Source organism: Sprattus sprattus (genome assembly GCF_963457725.1).
Source record: "Sprattus sprattus genome assembly, chromosome: 13".
Classification (NCBI taxonomy): Eukaryota; Metazoa; Chordata; class Actinopteri; order Clupeiformes; family Clupeidae; genus Sprattus; species Sprattus sprattus.
This window is the reverse complement of record NC_137911.1, coordinates 3,668,208-3,683,734: the sequence shown is the minus strand read 5'-3', so window position 1 is coordinate 3,683,734 and position 15,527 is coordinate 3,668,208. Positions and strand designations below refer to the sequence as shown.

General features: G+C 38.1%; 2 protein-coding genes across 2 annotated transcripts; both read right to left on the bottom strand.

Moving 5' to 3' along the window:
• Positions 1-500: 500 nt before the first annotated feature.
• LOC308373894 (cytochrome c oxidase subunit 7A2, mitochondrial-like) lies at positions 501-3,226 on the bottom strand. The gene is made up of 4 exons (XM_080849557.1): positions 3,131-3,226; positions 2,191-2,280; positions 868-952; positions 501-705 (listed from the first exon to the last, which is right to left on the bottom strand). Exons 1-4 carry the CDS (start codon positions 3,155-3,157, stop codon positions 650-652), a joined length of 258 nt encoding a protein of 85 aa, XP_080705683.1. The 5' UTR covers positions 3,158-3,226; the 3' UTR covers positions 501-649.
• Positions 3,227-7,578: 4,352 nt separating this feature from the next.
• On the bottom strand, positions 7,579-13,793 carry tmem30aa (transmembrane protein 30Aa). The gene is made up of 7 exons (XM_080850646.1): positions 13,361-13,793; positions 13,060-13,179; positions 12,225-12,332; positions 11,985-12,072; positions 11,727-11,873; positions 11,380-11,592; positions 7,579-9,257 (listed from the first exon to the last, which is right to left on the bottom strand). The coding sequence occupies exons 1-7, from the start codon at positions 13,607-13,609 to the stop codon at positions 9,064-9,066; spliced, it is 1,119 nt and encodes a 372-aa protein (XP_080706772.1). The 5' UTR covers positions 13,610-13,793; the 3' UTR covers positions 7,579-9,063.
• Positions 13,794-15,527: the final 1,734 nt, after the last annotated feature.

Here is a 15,527-nt window from a genome sequence, read left to right as displayed (position 1 = left end):
GCTGCCCTCTAGTGAATTGTGAAGTTTACAGTTCAGAGAAAACGAGCTTCTAAAAGAAGCAGCACCAGAATTACATATCGTTGAAGACCCATTTAAAAAGATGTATCAAGTATCTTGTTTTAGTGACAGTCACGTGCTCACTTGGTGCAGTTTGAAAAGCAATGTATTAACTACTGGGTTTAAGTACCACAATAGCCAAATGTAGACCTTTCCACTGAAGATGACAGCACTAAGTTGTTCCTGAGGTTTAACAATTGATTGTTCATCTTGGGCTCTACATTCTCACATATCTTCCATTCAGAGGCAATTACTTTTTCTCACGACTAAATGTCCATTCACTCCCACATTCAAAATCTCTTAAACTTCTCAAAAGTAACTCAATTATGGAGTTCTTTTGTTTGTAACAGTAAGCAGTAATCTTACTTTGGTTTAAAGCTCCAGTCAAAGTATTTAAGAGGTTGCTCATGTTAACAAAAAATACAAGTTCCAAGCAAGCTCCAAACATTTTTATTTACTATGCTTGATTGGTGTTCCAATCAAGTATTGATCCCATGCACATTAAATAATTCTCATAGACATGACAAAAGACCTGATTACTCATATGTACAATTGGCAAAATGTTGTTGTACACAAGGGCAAGTCAAATGGATCACTTCTTCTTAGGTGATGCTGCTGATAACAACACATATACAACATATGCACTACCTGTTCAAAGAGAGAAAAAGAAGCATATATAAGAAATTACATTTGCACAGGAGTTTTTTTGTATACATATGAAACAGATTTTCATAAATAACAAGGTTAGACCATTTAAGTGATTTTAACAGATCATATGATTCTAAACTTGAAGTCTTTAAGGCCACCCACCAAGAATAGTCAAGCCCATGGTTGCCCTGTACAGAAGGGCATCCTTGGCTCCTCCCTTCAAATGGATGGGCATCCCATTGTCCTCCTAGACACAGAGATCGAACACATTTTAGCAGGCAGACCAGGGTGCTCATTAGATCTGCTCTGCCAGAAAAGCACAACATTTACACAATTCATTCACACAAATTATCTTCTCAGATTAACTTTTGGAAGTGGACTTCGGCATTTTTTTTTTTTAAACTTCTACAAGCTTTCCAATGAAACACAACCTGTGTATGTCCTCTGTCATCTTTGCAGGAATACATATGAAATGCTTCAACTGGTAAAGAAACGGTGGTAACATAGCCACACTGCTATACGGCCCAAATCCAAACTAAATCATGTTAATGGCTCTCTGTCCATGAACTGGTGAAATAAGTGAGGGATGATGTATAGTCCGCAGGTCAGTATCGTGAAATAAATCCCGACAGGACGAAAAAGGCACCCAGCTCCTGAAACAAAGATGTGGCCTGAATTCAAATCGATATCTCTACTCTCGTCAAGTCATGATTTAATGCAGCAATTTTAATGCAGTCTACATGAGACTATGTGTTTTGCTCTATGGATTGCCATTGGAACAACAACATATATATTTATAATTTCTAGTTGCTACAGATGAGTTAGAAATCCTTAACTTGGGTTGTTTTTCACTGAGTCGTCCAAGAGTTAATAGCAAAAAAAAACATACATCCGACAGGAATGACAATCAGATCAATGTGATACTAGAAGCAGAATTACTTACCCTAAATATACCAAATGTGTGACAATGTTATAATTAATATCACAGTAAACAAGATGTTATCCCTTATCCACTGTAAATGTGAATGTGAAATGCAGGTAATATAAAAGCGATCTAGTCTTTAATGTTTTGATATATAACCACAGAGCATGTATCAGCCTCGATCACAGCAAAACAGCTTTTCAAGCAAAGCCCTGAATCTGATAGGTCCACTGGCATGTTACGGTGCATGCATGTATTAGGGTCAACACAGCCTTAACTACCAGTGAAGCCCTGGTAAGCATAGCTGTATACTTATCTGGTTTTCTACAACGGCAGAAATAATAAAATCACTCCAGAGCCTGGGGATAAAATGAAGACTTAACCATAACATTATCATTACCATTATCACATCAACACACTCATTTGATATTACTATTTCTATAAATAGAACAATGAATGTATGGATGTCAGGGAGTAATGCAGCTAAGTGGCTGTGAAATTCCATTACAATAGAAAATGTCAATAAATCAGGTAAATACATTTTCTCTTTCAAAGTGACTCACCTGAAACAACTTCTGCTTCTGCCGGATATTGTTTTCGACTTGCCGACGTGCACTACTCGAAATAGTCCGCCGGGAAATTTGTCGAAGGGCCTAGAAACACAAAATGCACGACACAAAGATTAACTGTGCATTCAGATAATGGCAGAGTTTCAAATAATAAGTACACAATAATATACTTAATTCACAATCTATAAATGTGTGTGAAATGCAGTGGAGGGGTTTAGGGCACACCTAACCCTGCATGCCCCATATAGAAAAGACATATAGAAATGTCAATAAACTACGTCACGAGGGCTATTAATAACTCCCTGCATAGCTAGGTGCATGAATCATTTCAAATGCTTTATTCAGACGAGGTGGCTGGCATATCCTGCAATCTATCTGTTTTGGGCTAAACACATTAATTTATTTCAATTGGTCTCCGAAAGGAATAATTTCACCCACTTTTAAGAATTTAAAGACATGGCAAATTTAAGCAACAACGAAACGTCACAAATTACTTGTATTTAAATGTACTGGAAGACTTTTTGTAATATCGACAGTCAGTCAACAATTAAGTATATTTATGCTCAAGAATAAAACAAAGTGACATCAATGTGACTGTGTGTAACAGGTTCCAAGCTAGGGTTAGCTAACGTGACGTTTGTAGTGATCTCTATACAAAAATAGAGATCTCTGTACAAGAATCCAGCCACCTTTAAGGGTTGCCCTCTTCAGTAGCTGTTCGGTTGATGTCAAAAATGTACAAACAGCGTTATCCTTTACACAGACTACTGTGCCCTTAATCTAACGTTTCCCATGGACAGGTTAGCTAACGTTAGCTAACCTTAGTTTGGTAACGTTGCTTCACCTGAACTTAGGCTTTTACAAAATAGTATTCATATTCAGACCTCCAACTTCACATTATAAAAGCCCTAAGAATTAAAAAATATTCACTCACCATAAAGTGCCTGTACATGTTGGACATTTTCTGTCTTTCTGACTTTAACTGGACAAGCACAAGGACACAAACCGCACTTCCGATAATATCCCAGGTACCCTTGCGAGCTATACGTATTTCCGTTTAGACAGCGCAGTTCTGGTAGCAGCAGTTAAAACTTCCGGTCAGTCCGAAATCTAGCGTAAATGTCGTCAGAATAAAGGTAGAATACAAACGTACAGCTGAACATCGGTTTTGTCGAGAAACATTTTTTTTAATATAACGCACTGATGGCAATGGGGAGGTTAGTATGTTAATAGTGACGATTTCAGCGTAAGTATTCAATGTTTTTAGATACACTGATATCAAATAGGCTACTAGACATGCTAGATATCACTATACTTAAGCCAAACAACACAGCCGTAGTCATCACAATCTTAATTATCATTATAGGCCTATGTCTGTGTACTTATTGTGGCATTTTATCTGTAAACAATATGACTCAACTGAGTTCCATTCGCCAGATAGATAGATAGAAAGCATGTTCTGTCTTGTGATATGTCAATTTTGGTCTTCTGTTATACCATCATCAGTTCAGTTTATCTTGATCTCTGCTTGGCTGGTTGGACTTGACGTTGTTCCATTGGTCCTAATGAGATCTTATCCATAGCTTAAAAACTGCCCCCATAGCCTACATTTTAACTGACATATTTTTGTTTTGTTTTATATTATTTTTAAATGTAATATTGCATGTGCTTGTGTTAGTATCATCACTGATCAGTTACATTACAGTTCAATGAATATGGCTACAGCAACAACAGGTTCTTCCCATTAAAATCCCCCAAACATTTACTTATGTAACTCTGAGGGGGGACACTGAGACATACACCACAGGGCTCTATTATCTCATGATATTCAGACATAAGTGTTGCTAAATACGACTAATTAGTCCATTTCCTGAGTTGCTTTTGTGGCATAAAGGGGAAATTATGTCTATGAAATCACACATAAATGCTTATGTCTCATCACCACAAAGATTAAATCAAATTATCATAACAATACTTTTAAGGAAACCTTATCAGATGAAGGCCTGTTTTACCCCTTGTGTCATCCAGGGGGCATTATTACACATTTCACATCATAAGCACCATAGGGCTAGAATGGCACCTGGAAGATCAAGCAGTAAGCCCACCAGCCAGCCTCTAGAGCCTACAACAGCAGGTGCTCAGGAGTTCATACAAGAGGACGACCACGCAAGCACTGGATTGAGGGAGTTGCAGAGATTTGACCATACATTACTGCAAGGGTAAGTTATAAGCTACCGCTGCATGGACCTAGTAAGTACAAAATACTCTTGACCCGGGACATTGTATTAAACTTGAGGGTAGAACAGTATTCACCAACATTATATTTACATAAAAAGTATATACATGTGATGTGAGTCCTTAGTGCAGCCCTGCTAACACCCGCTACTATTTGATGGGTTGTTAAGTTGCTGTGACACTATTTAAGGGCACATTCTCACATCCATTTTGGTTTGTGACTTTTACTGTAAGTTGTCTATAAATCAGATATTAACCTCTCACACAAACATGTGAAATACTCTCATATACACATACTGTATACATTTTTCTAACAGAAACCACCAAATACACTGACTCGATTTTATTAGATGGATTGGGGAGCATGAGCACCTGGCTGTTCACACATGACTCCTGTAGCAGGTTCGGTGGGGCTGACCTGAGTGGGAGCTATATGACTCAGTTCTGTCACCATCGTGGCAGGCGTGGGAGAGCCGGCTTGGGCAGCTGGGTGCTCTTAACCCCATTTAGACACTTGACAATTTGTTAAAAGTGTATGTGTTCGCTTGTCTTATTGTTTGTCATCTATGTAAGATTTATTTATTTTATTTTATTATTTTTTAGTTATCTTCAATTATTATATTATTATTCTATTGTTAGTTCAGTGTTACTACCTTCGAAATCCAACATAGCTGTTATATTTCAGATTCCCCACCATGTTGTGTCATCACCACAAAATTGGTTGAAATGTCACAGAATTGCCCTGCTTGTGATTAAACACAGTATGACCAAGACATCACAATATCATTGATAGATCAAAAGTCCTTGTTTTTCTGTGAATCATTTCTATAGATGCTATTTGTATTAGGTAGGAAATAGGCTCTATTAGTTTAAAGGTCTTTCTTATACCTAGGCGTAAACATCCCTTCCAAACTGTCCATACTTTTTAGCTTTACCCCACTAATTAAAACAAGGTCCCCCGAAGAGGGGGGGTGGAGGCGGGCCCAAAAAACAATCAAACAAATAAATAAATATAAAGGTCCTTCCCAAAAGGTTTTTTTGACTTAATATAGTGTTGAAAAAAAAAACACTGCATTTTATAACATTTATGACATTATAACATTATATAACTTTATTTGCATTTGATGCAAAAAATAAGTATTTGAACCCCCAAGCAAACAGCAAGAATTCTGGCTCACAATGACCAGTTATGGGCCCAAGAAGCACACAGATTAGTACTCATTAGGTCTAACAAGGTACACCTGATCTCAACTGGTGACGTTTATAAAAGAAACCTGTCCAAAGAATCATACTTCACACCTTCAACCTCACCACCATGGGCAAGACCAAAGAGTTGTCCAAGGACGTCAGAGATAAGATTGTAGACCTGCACAAGGCTGGAATGGGCTACAAAACCATTGGCAAGCAGCTTGGTGAGAAGCAGACAATTATTGGTGCGATTATTCGTAAATGGAAGCAACACATAACAAATGTTAATCGCTCTAGGTCTGGGGCTCCATGCAAGATATCCCCTTGTGCGGCATCAGTGATCATTCGAAAGGTGCAGAATAACCTCAGAACTACACAGGGGGAGCTTGTGAATGATCTCAAGGCAGCTGGAACCACAGTCACCAAAGAAACCATTGGCAACACACCACGCCGTAATTATTTGAAGTACTGCAGCACTCGCAAGGTCCCCCTCTGCTCAAGGAGGCGCATGTACAGGGCCATCTGAAGTTTGCCATTGCACACTTGAATGATTCTAAGGAGGATTGGGAGACAGAATGTGGTCAGATGATACCAAAATCAAGCTCTTTGGCATCGACTCGACTTGCCGTGTTTGATGGTGGGGGAATGCTGAATATGACCCCAAGAGTACATCATACCCACCATCAAGCATGGAGGTGGAAACATTATGCTTTGGGGCTGTTTCTCTGCCAAGGGTACAGGACGACTCCACCGCATCAAGGGGACTATGGATGGGGCCATGTTACGTGGAATATTGGGCTTGAACCTCATTCCCTCCCATTGAAAACGCAACCTTAAAGATTTGGAGAGGATCTGCAAAGAGGAGTGGACCAAAATCCCTCCTGAGATGTGTGTAAACCTGGTGACCAACTAAAAGAAACGTCTGACGTCTGTGCTTGCCAACAAGGGTTATTCCACCAAGTACTAAGTCATTTTTGTCAGTCAGTTTTGCTAGGGGTTCAAATACTTATTTTTTTGCATCAAATGCAAATGAAGTCATAAATATTATAAAATGCATTTTTCTGGATTTTTTTGTTTTATTATTCTGTTTCTCACTGTTCATATACACCTACCATTACAATTATAGATCACACATTTCTTTGCAAGTGGCCAAACTTGTGAAATCGCCAGGGGTTCAAATACTTATTTTCCCCACTGTATGTAAAATCAATATCTAGGCTAATTGAACTCAGCCTACAGAATGACAACAGGAAAAAAGTTATACTATTATTATCACCTTTATAAAAGCAATATTACTGATATAATAAAATAAAGGTGATCCCACGGGTTCTCGTCACTTATGCCTCGCCAATTGGTGTAAAATGACTGAGTAGTAGACTAGCTGTGATACACAATTAAGCTGCACATTTCAACATGTTCAAGCATCCAGAATTATTACCACGGTGATGACGTTTATAAATAAAGTAATTTGTAAATCCGTCAAGATTTCAGAAAGATAAGAGTGTAAACGATTGTGAAGATCACTGACGTTACCTAACGTACCACTGATCCCTCCAGGAAGTTATCCTGTCGCAAGTTGGCCTCCTGTGCGGACGTTCAAGACTCCACCGTGAGACATCTAGCCTTTATATAGGATATCTATGCTCAACACTGCTGAGATGTGTAGAAGTAGACTGGAAGTTTGCAGTTTTTAGCACTTAAACAGAAAGTGTCTGAGATTGAAATTGCAGGCTCCCTCTTAATTCGATTGAAAATGTGTGGGTTTCTTTTCTTTCGACAAAGAAAGGAAAAAAGATAGACAAGAAAACTTTCAGTGATCCCAAACAATACTGTATGCCCGTGTAAATGTTAGCTTAAAGGTGCGCGGATGGGTGAGAAATTTGAAATTCTGAGGTACATACATGAAGGCGTTATCAAAGTAAGTCCCTGTTATAAGACCAGACTTAAGCATATATGAAGTAAGCTTTAGGTTAATTTATTCATTTTAGCAATCTCCAGCTGTCCAACAAAAAAATATATATATTATATATTTGATTACATTTTCTTTTACGTCGCCAACAAAACTCAGATTACAGGCTCAGTTATCTATGCACCATTGACATGATATTTTGTTTATCACATAAGTCTTCATAAATGTCAGTATTAATATTCATGATTCAAACATTGGAATTGGCAAAGATACCAAATTTAGTTTTGGAGGTGTATATAGTCGTCTCCTTATATCTATTCTTGTTCCATTTCAATATTTATCTAGACATGTAAAAGAAAGTGTAATCAGCAATATACAATAAATAATCCAAAGTACTATTTTTAAGCTCATGTAAAATTTAAAGTGCATTTTTCTGATACTACAATATTTGGGTTTTAAACCAGTGAAAACAAATGAGAGCATAATAAAGAACATAAATGATTTTCAACTCATATGAATTGGTCGCAATAAATATATATATTCCTTAAGAGTGTAAAAAGGTAAATAACAACAAACAACAAATCAAAACCTTAATAATTAAAGTATAGCCCTTGATTGAAATTATAAACCAAACCTACAGCATCCATTTAAAATGACACATATGATTAGGGTGCATCTGATTCAACAAACATAAAGCAAAACCAGGCAAGAAGCAGGACTGACTTAGTCTGACATCAATTTGCAATCCCCATTTAAGCCGATTAGATATTTGCGTCAGGGCATAGCTGCAAAACCATACATTCAAAAAGCATAAAAAGCATATTTTAAGCACCCATTACCTTCAGTTGGAAACAAACAGGACAGAAATGGAAAAACAGCCAAGGAGGCATCCTTCGTTCCCTACAACCCCATTACTTCATAGCAAAAGACAATCATTTTAATAGGGTTCATACACAGCTTCAGAAGCGTGTGGCATAGAATTAGCAAAACAACTTTGGTCAGATCAGTGTGGCAGTTATGGCCTTAACTGGTTTCAAGTATAAATTACTGAGTGGTGTAGCTTCGAGGCATTGTGCTTGATTTTGGTATTCATGCTGTGTATGAAACAGTCCAACTGTTAAACTTCAACCTAGAAACTTTTTTTTCTAGCAAACTGCCACTGCAATCCAGTGGTATTTGGCAGGATTTCTACCGGATTAAACTGAGTCACAAACTTACTTCTATCATGTCAAATCAACACAACAGGGGAGACCATAGCTCCGAAATGGTATAGAAAGTCACCAGCATTAGCACAAATAATCCAAATGTTCTGTTTGTGTGTTTTCCTATATTGATATATAACCATTGTATGCATTGAAACAATGCGTACAAAGTTGAGACTGTATATGGATTTAATATCTTCTGTAACTTTGGAATGTCACTACAGTTTATACACAGAAAATGAGCCATAAATTAAGCCAGTAGTCCATGCAGGGGTTCAGTAGCTACACAGGAAGACGCATGAGCACCTCAGGCTCAGATGAGCTCATCTCGTCTCAGTTGTTGATGTCTGCGTTGTTGTTCCGACTGCCATACTTGTGGTGAATGATGAGCAGAACAACACCCAAGAAGAAACACACTGAGCCTACAGTGATGTAAGCAATGCCAAGGAAGGGGTTTTTCCCTCCCATCCAGGAGATGGTGCTCAGGATCATACGCTTCTGGCCGTCGAAGCTGCGCACAGGGTAATCTAGTGGTCAATTATTAAGGGGAAAATGTGCAAGTGAACTATAGAGCAAATTAACTCTGAAGCTAACAATCGTTCATGAGACAAAAAAGATCCAATACATGTTTGTTTATACCTCAGAAGCAGCTTAAGTGATATAGAATAGTGATTCATCTTTTGACCAGAGATTATACAGTACTTTACACTGTGTGCACAATTATTAGGCAAGTGAGTATTTTGACCATATCATAATTTTTATGCAAATGTTCCAACTCCAAGCTGTATAAACTTGAATGCTTATTGGATGTAAGCATATCAGGTGTTATGTATCTGTGAAATGAGGGAGGGTGTGGCCTAAGGAGATCAACACCCTATATCAAGGTGTGCATAATTATTAGGCAGTTTCTTTTCCTAAGGCAAAATGGGCCAAAAAAGAGATTTAACTGACTCTGAAAAGACAAACATTGTATAAAGTCTTTCAGAGGGATGCAGCACTCTTGAAATTATTAAGATATTGGCGCGTGAACACAGAACCGTCAAAGGTTTTGTTGCAAATAGTCGACAGGGTCACAAGAAACGTGTTGAGAAAAAAAGACGCAAATTAACTGCCAAAGATTTGAGAAGAATCAAATGTAAAGCTACCAGGAACCCATTATCATCCAGTGCTGTATTCCAGACTTGCAACCTACCTGGAGTGCCCAGAAGTACAAGATGTTCAGTGCTCAGAGACATGGCCAAGGTAAGGGAGGCTTAAACCCGACCACCACTGAACAAGACACATAAGTTAAGACGTCAAGACTGGGCCAAGAACTATCTGAAGACAGATTTTTCAAAGGTGATATGGACTGATGAGATGAGAGTGTCTCTTGACGGACCAGATGGCTGGGCCCGTGGCTGGATCAGTAACGGGCAGAGTTCTACTTCGACTCAGATGCCAGCAAGTTGGAGGTGGGGTACTGGTATGGGCTGGTATTATTAAAGATGAGCTAATTGGACCGTTTTGGGTTGAAATTAGTGAAATGGACTCAAAATCAACTCTCAAACCTACTGCAAGTTTTAAGAAGACACTTTCCTCAAGCAGTGGTACAGGAAAAAGTCTGCATCTTTCAAAAAGACCATGATTTTTATGCAGGACAATGCTCCAGCGCATGCATCGAAGTACTCCACTGCGTGGCTAGCCAGTAAAGGCCTTAAAGATGAAAGAATAATACATGGCCCCCTTCCTCACCTGACCCAAACCCTATTGAGAACTTGTGGAGCCTTCTTAAACAGGAGATTTACAGTGCAGGAAAACAGTACACCACTCTGAACAGTGTCTGGGAGGCTGTGGTTGCTGCTGCACAAAACGTTGATCGTCAACAGATCAAGAAACTGACAGACTACATGAATGGAAGGCTTGTTACTGTTATTGAAAAGAAGGGTGACTTTATTGGTCAATTATTTATATTTTTTTAAATGTCAGAAATGTTTATTTGTATATTTTGAGCTGTTTGTGTATTATTCTTACTTAAACAGATGAAAATAGACAAGTGAGATGGGAAATTTGTTGTTTTTCATTTAGTTGCATAATAATTATGCACACTCATAGTTGCCCAATAATTGTGCAGACATAGATATTCTCCTAAGAAAACCAAAACCTCACTTTTACTTTCTTAAATATTCAGGTTTGAGGTTATTGACATTTTGTATTGACCGAGAGCACTGTAGTTGTTCAATAATAAAATTAATCCTCAAAAATACAACTTGCCTAATAATTGTGCACACAGTGTAGAATACTAACGTTTGAATGCTTCATGCTTCAAAAATAGAGATTTTAATAGAGAAATAAGATAAGAAATATCAGACACGTGTCAGCCAATCAGAAAAGTGTAGGCTATATTACGGTCACCAGGGTATAACATTTTTTAATGTAGGTATACTACAGTGTAATGTAGGCATACTCAAACATACTACTGTGTTTCAATGTAGACCTAGTAGACTTTGGCCAGTGAATGGCGTAAACACTAAAAAAGCCTTTAATAGGAATAAAGTTCCCCACCCCTGCAATACATGTTTGTTCAAAATTCACTCGATAAATGAAACATGAACTCTATCTTTTTGAAAGTGCAAATACTAAAGGTTATTGCTGATTATCTGGAAAGGATACTGTAGGTTATGTTCAGTGTGTAGTTTCCTTGGGGTAGCGTTGGCATCATGTTGTCCTTCTTCTTCTGGATGATTCTGTAGAGCTTCCTGAAAGTGGGAAGGGCAGCTGTGCGCATCCACACGATGAAGTCTTCATTGATGAAGCCGTTGTTGTCTGGGTCATTAGGGTCCAGCTCATAGACAGGTTTCCCCCAGTTAAGAGGCTTGGACGTGCCTGAAATAAGGTTCAAATTTCAATGTAAGTTTCTATCTTTACCAGCACTCTTATGTTCATGTGTAATGCTTCAGTATTAGAAGACAGGCCACTCTAATGTTCATATGTCATACTTCAGTATTAGAAGCAAATACCTGCAAATGCAGTTGTGAGATTGTTGTCGTTTCCTCCAGGGTTCCTGAACTTCACATGCTTGTCAGTCCACCAAGCAATACCCTTCCTCATTAATGGTATGCTTATGAAGGTACCATTGGGAAAATTGTAAAACAGCTCCAAGGTATCTGGATAACGACAAAGTTAGGATAGTGACTGTTCAGTGACTAGTGTCATTTATTAATAGAAAACCACAAATCATGGTCAAATGTCCCCAGTCACTGTTACATGCAACTTACCATTGAAGAGACTGTTAGCAATAGCACCACAAGGGGCTATGGATAATCCATTACTTTTGCGGTAAGGCTCACATTCCTTACTTGGATTCTAGAAAAAAAAATATGGGGAAAAGGTATAACCATATATCTCACGTCACTTTTCCACCCTGGTTAATTTACTAATGAAAAATCTACTATCACTCTGTGATACATTTGCAATAAGGACAAGAACAACAAATCGAAGAAGACGTCCAACTGTACCAACAATGAGTTCTTATCACCATTCAGCTGGCTATCGTCCCTAGATTTCACATAACGTCTGTGGTTCTGGTAGAAGTTGGACAAGCCGTAGTACATGAAGACATTGCTCTAAAAGAATGTAGAAAACATCAACTGTAAGTACATGCACAACCACCGCACAGATGAAAAACAAACAATCACATACAAACACATAAATTCTCTGTTACAATAGAGAACAAAGACTACCTACAGCGCACATGATTGACATTGTTATCAAATGTATCACACACCAAACAACCATTTCAACAATTCAACTTAATATTTAAACAGTTTCAATCTTCCCGTCTCAACACACACAAAGGACACATCAATAATGGAACCAGGGCGAAGCTTCAAGTGTAATCAATGTAAGGCTATTTCGAAAGTAACCCCAATGAATATTTAATGATGGCCAAGGGCATTGTAGTTATTTCAAATCACAAGAAGGGCCAATCCATCGGGTACGTATACTTAGTTGCCATAGTGCAAACTATCTAAGCTTTTACTTCCATTTTAATCACAGCAAAATTACAGCCCGCGAAGACATTCACATTTAGTCATTTAGCCGACGTCTTATCCAAAGCGACATACAAAGGAGAGAACAATCAAGATACGAGCAATAGAGACCTAGTGTAACAATAAATAGCCTACTATTTTACATAAGAAATAAAAAAAGTGCAGGAATGTTACTACTGTGAGTGCGAGTTAAGTTCTAACACAGTTATCAACACATCATAATTTACAGGGACTATAACCTAACCAAGAATCTCAATCGATAAAGCCTCCAAAATGTTTCACACAACACAAGATTTACTACCTCAAAGGGTTGGTCGAGAACGAATGGAATCGAGCATATGCAGGGAGTTGTATTATTCCAGCTGTAATTATGAGCGCAAACATAACAAGGACTGGATACCTCCATGCCTGTGTAATCGATCTGAAACAGTCAATATAAAGTAGAACATGAGAATATCGGTTTACATTTTCAGTCGTTTCCCTCAAAGTTGTAAAACTGAGGAGTATTTCTGTTTTAATCATGATGTTTACACTGACAGACATCCAGAAAATAAAGTCATGTTAATGTTGTTTGCGTGGATCAGAAAAGGAACAGGGCTCACCTCAAACTCCTTTATGTTGTTGGATGTGACGAACAGACCAATGCCGATAGGGATAAAGATCAGTCCGATAACGAAAAAAGCTGGGAGGACAGTGCCGGCTGTCAAAATGGGCTGCCAAGCAGGCAGTCGTTGCTGTTTAAACGCAGTATTATCCGGCTTCTTGACCTTTACTGTACCTGCTCCACCGGGGCCAACGGCTCCTGAATGGTGACCGTCCTCTTCTTTAGCATTGTAGCTTGACGCCATCATAGCTGCTAGTTAAATTAGATGTCACCGAGTCGAGTAACGTTAATCTACCCCAACGCAACGTCAGACACAGAATACGAGTAGTTTTATGAACAATCGCTCCGATCGACTAATTAAAAATAAATATTACATAAACCTTTCAGCAGGTAGTAACGTTCGTCTAAGTACAGCTACGTTGCATACCTACCCATACCTTAAGCTGTTTTTTCCGTGATTGACAGGGTGGTAAACACGGAAGAATTTCGACCAATAGGATCTGCTTTGGGCAATGACTCCAACAAACGCACTTTCACTTCCGCCATTCTACTCAGTTAGGGCGTGACTTGTCATTCAGTACAAACCGGATATCAATTGTTGTTAGGAAATGTGGCTCGAAATTTGCCAAAAATGTCAAATAAAAGTGAAAATACATTATACAGTTATGATACTGCAAGTGTTTTACACTTTGACAAGTGTGTGTAACAATACATTAGCTCCTACAAGCTCCTTTAAGAACTGCTGTTTAATGTTCAAAATCCGGTTTAACCTGGCACCCCCACCACTATGCAGCCTAGTCAAGTTTAGAACATCAGCAACCAGTGCTACTCGAGGGGCAGCAAGAGGAGACTGTGATATTCCTTTAAAAAAAAGTGTATTTGGACAGTCGGTTTTCTCAGTTAGGTCAGCCCAGGAATGGAACCATCTCCCACAGAACATTAGAGAATCAACCTCATTTAACAGCTTTAAAATAAATCTTAAAAAATGGTTAATAACTAACCAAAAATGTGAGCATTAGTGGGTCAGTAGAACTTATATATTTCATTTCATTTTATTTTTATCTTTAATTTTATTTTTATCTTGTCAATGTTATGTTTGTATATATATGTATATGTGTGTATATATATATGTGTTAATGCCTTTTTAAGTTGTTTAGCCATTAACACTCTGGCAGGGGGAACTAGCCTTTTGGCTACAATTGGGTGCATTTACATTTTAATGTTTATTAATGTACACTGTCCCTCTTCAACAAATAAACAAACTCAAACTCAAACTCAATACACTACACAAGGAAGGATTTTTCCTCCTCCTGTTTTGATTATACAAGAAGTTTATTATCTGTATTATATTTATTGCCATGGTCAGAAAACATTGTGAAAAGGACGTCGGGTGTGGGTCAGGAACATCAGCTCTGCCTGTCTATAAATAAAAGTCACCACAAACCACTGAATTTTAGACAGAGAAATACATTTTTTTTTAATAAATCCACTTGGCCTGGGAAGTTCTGTTCACTCAAACAACATTTTGGTGATGTTGACAAATATGATTAATAGCCTAGGACTTAAGTCATCTCATAGTGCTATTGCTTTGAAAATATGTTCTTGTAACCTGAGTAAAGATAAGGTAGCCTTACGTAATTGGCAAGGGTGGCTCTACATTAGGGGGCCGGTGGGGCCTAGCCCCACCATCAGATGTCACTGTGGAGCAGTGCATGACATGGGCAATAATACAATTTCCAGTGTAACAACAAGTAATATTGTTTTCTTCATAACTCAATATTGTTGCGTGTTGCTCCATTTGACATTCCAAACATCTTCATGTACCTAAGAGTAAAGACACTCCTTCAACCTAGAGTAGTTCAAGAGAAAAAATGGCACTGCATCACTGCTGAAAATATTAATCTTTATGCCAATTAACACTGCTGAGTCGGAGAAAAACGTGTTAACCTTGAAAAGGATTAAGACATTTACACGTAATACCATGGGGCAACAGAGGTTAAATGCACTTGCTGTGCTATTAATTGAAAATTAATTAATTAATTAATTAATTAATTAATTAATTGGTGGACTTTGACAGAACAGTTATTGTCTGCCCAGATGAATGAATCTTTTCTTTTCCGAGCAATGAAAGTCACTGGTGAGTTTAATGAAACACTCTTTACCCA

What these genes read in the sequence shown, in the direction of transcription:
- LOC308373894 (XM_080849557.1), bottom strand. Translation starts at nt 3,157, where the DNA reads ATGTCCAACATGTACAGGCACTTTATG. An exon ending in ACATGTACAGGCACTTTATG is followed by an intron (nt 2,281 to 3,130) that starts GTGAGTGAATAT and finishes TTGTGTTTCTAG; the next exon opens with GCCCTTCGACAAATTTCCCG. An exon ending in AGAAGCAGAAGTTGTTTCAG is followed by an intron (nt 953 to 2,190) that starts GTGAGTCACTTT and finishes CTCTGTGTCTAG; the next exon opens with GAGGACAATGGGATGCCCAT.
- tmem30aa (XM_080850646.1), bottom strand. Translation starts at nt 13,609, where the DNA reads ATGATGGCGTCAAGCTACAATGCTAAAGAAGAGGACGGTCACCATTCA. An exon ending in ACAACATAAAGGAGTTTGAG is followed by an intron (nt 13,180 to 13,360) that starts GTGAGCCCTGTT and finishes TGACTGTTTCAG; the next exon opens with ATCGATTACACAGGCATGGA. An exon ending in TGCTAACAGTCTCTTCAATG is followed by an intron (nt 11,874 to 11,984) that starts GTAAGTTGCATG and finishes GTCGTTATCCAG; the next exon opens with ATACCTTGGAGCTGTTTTAC.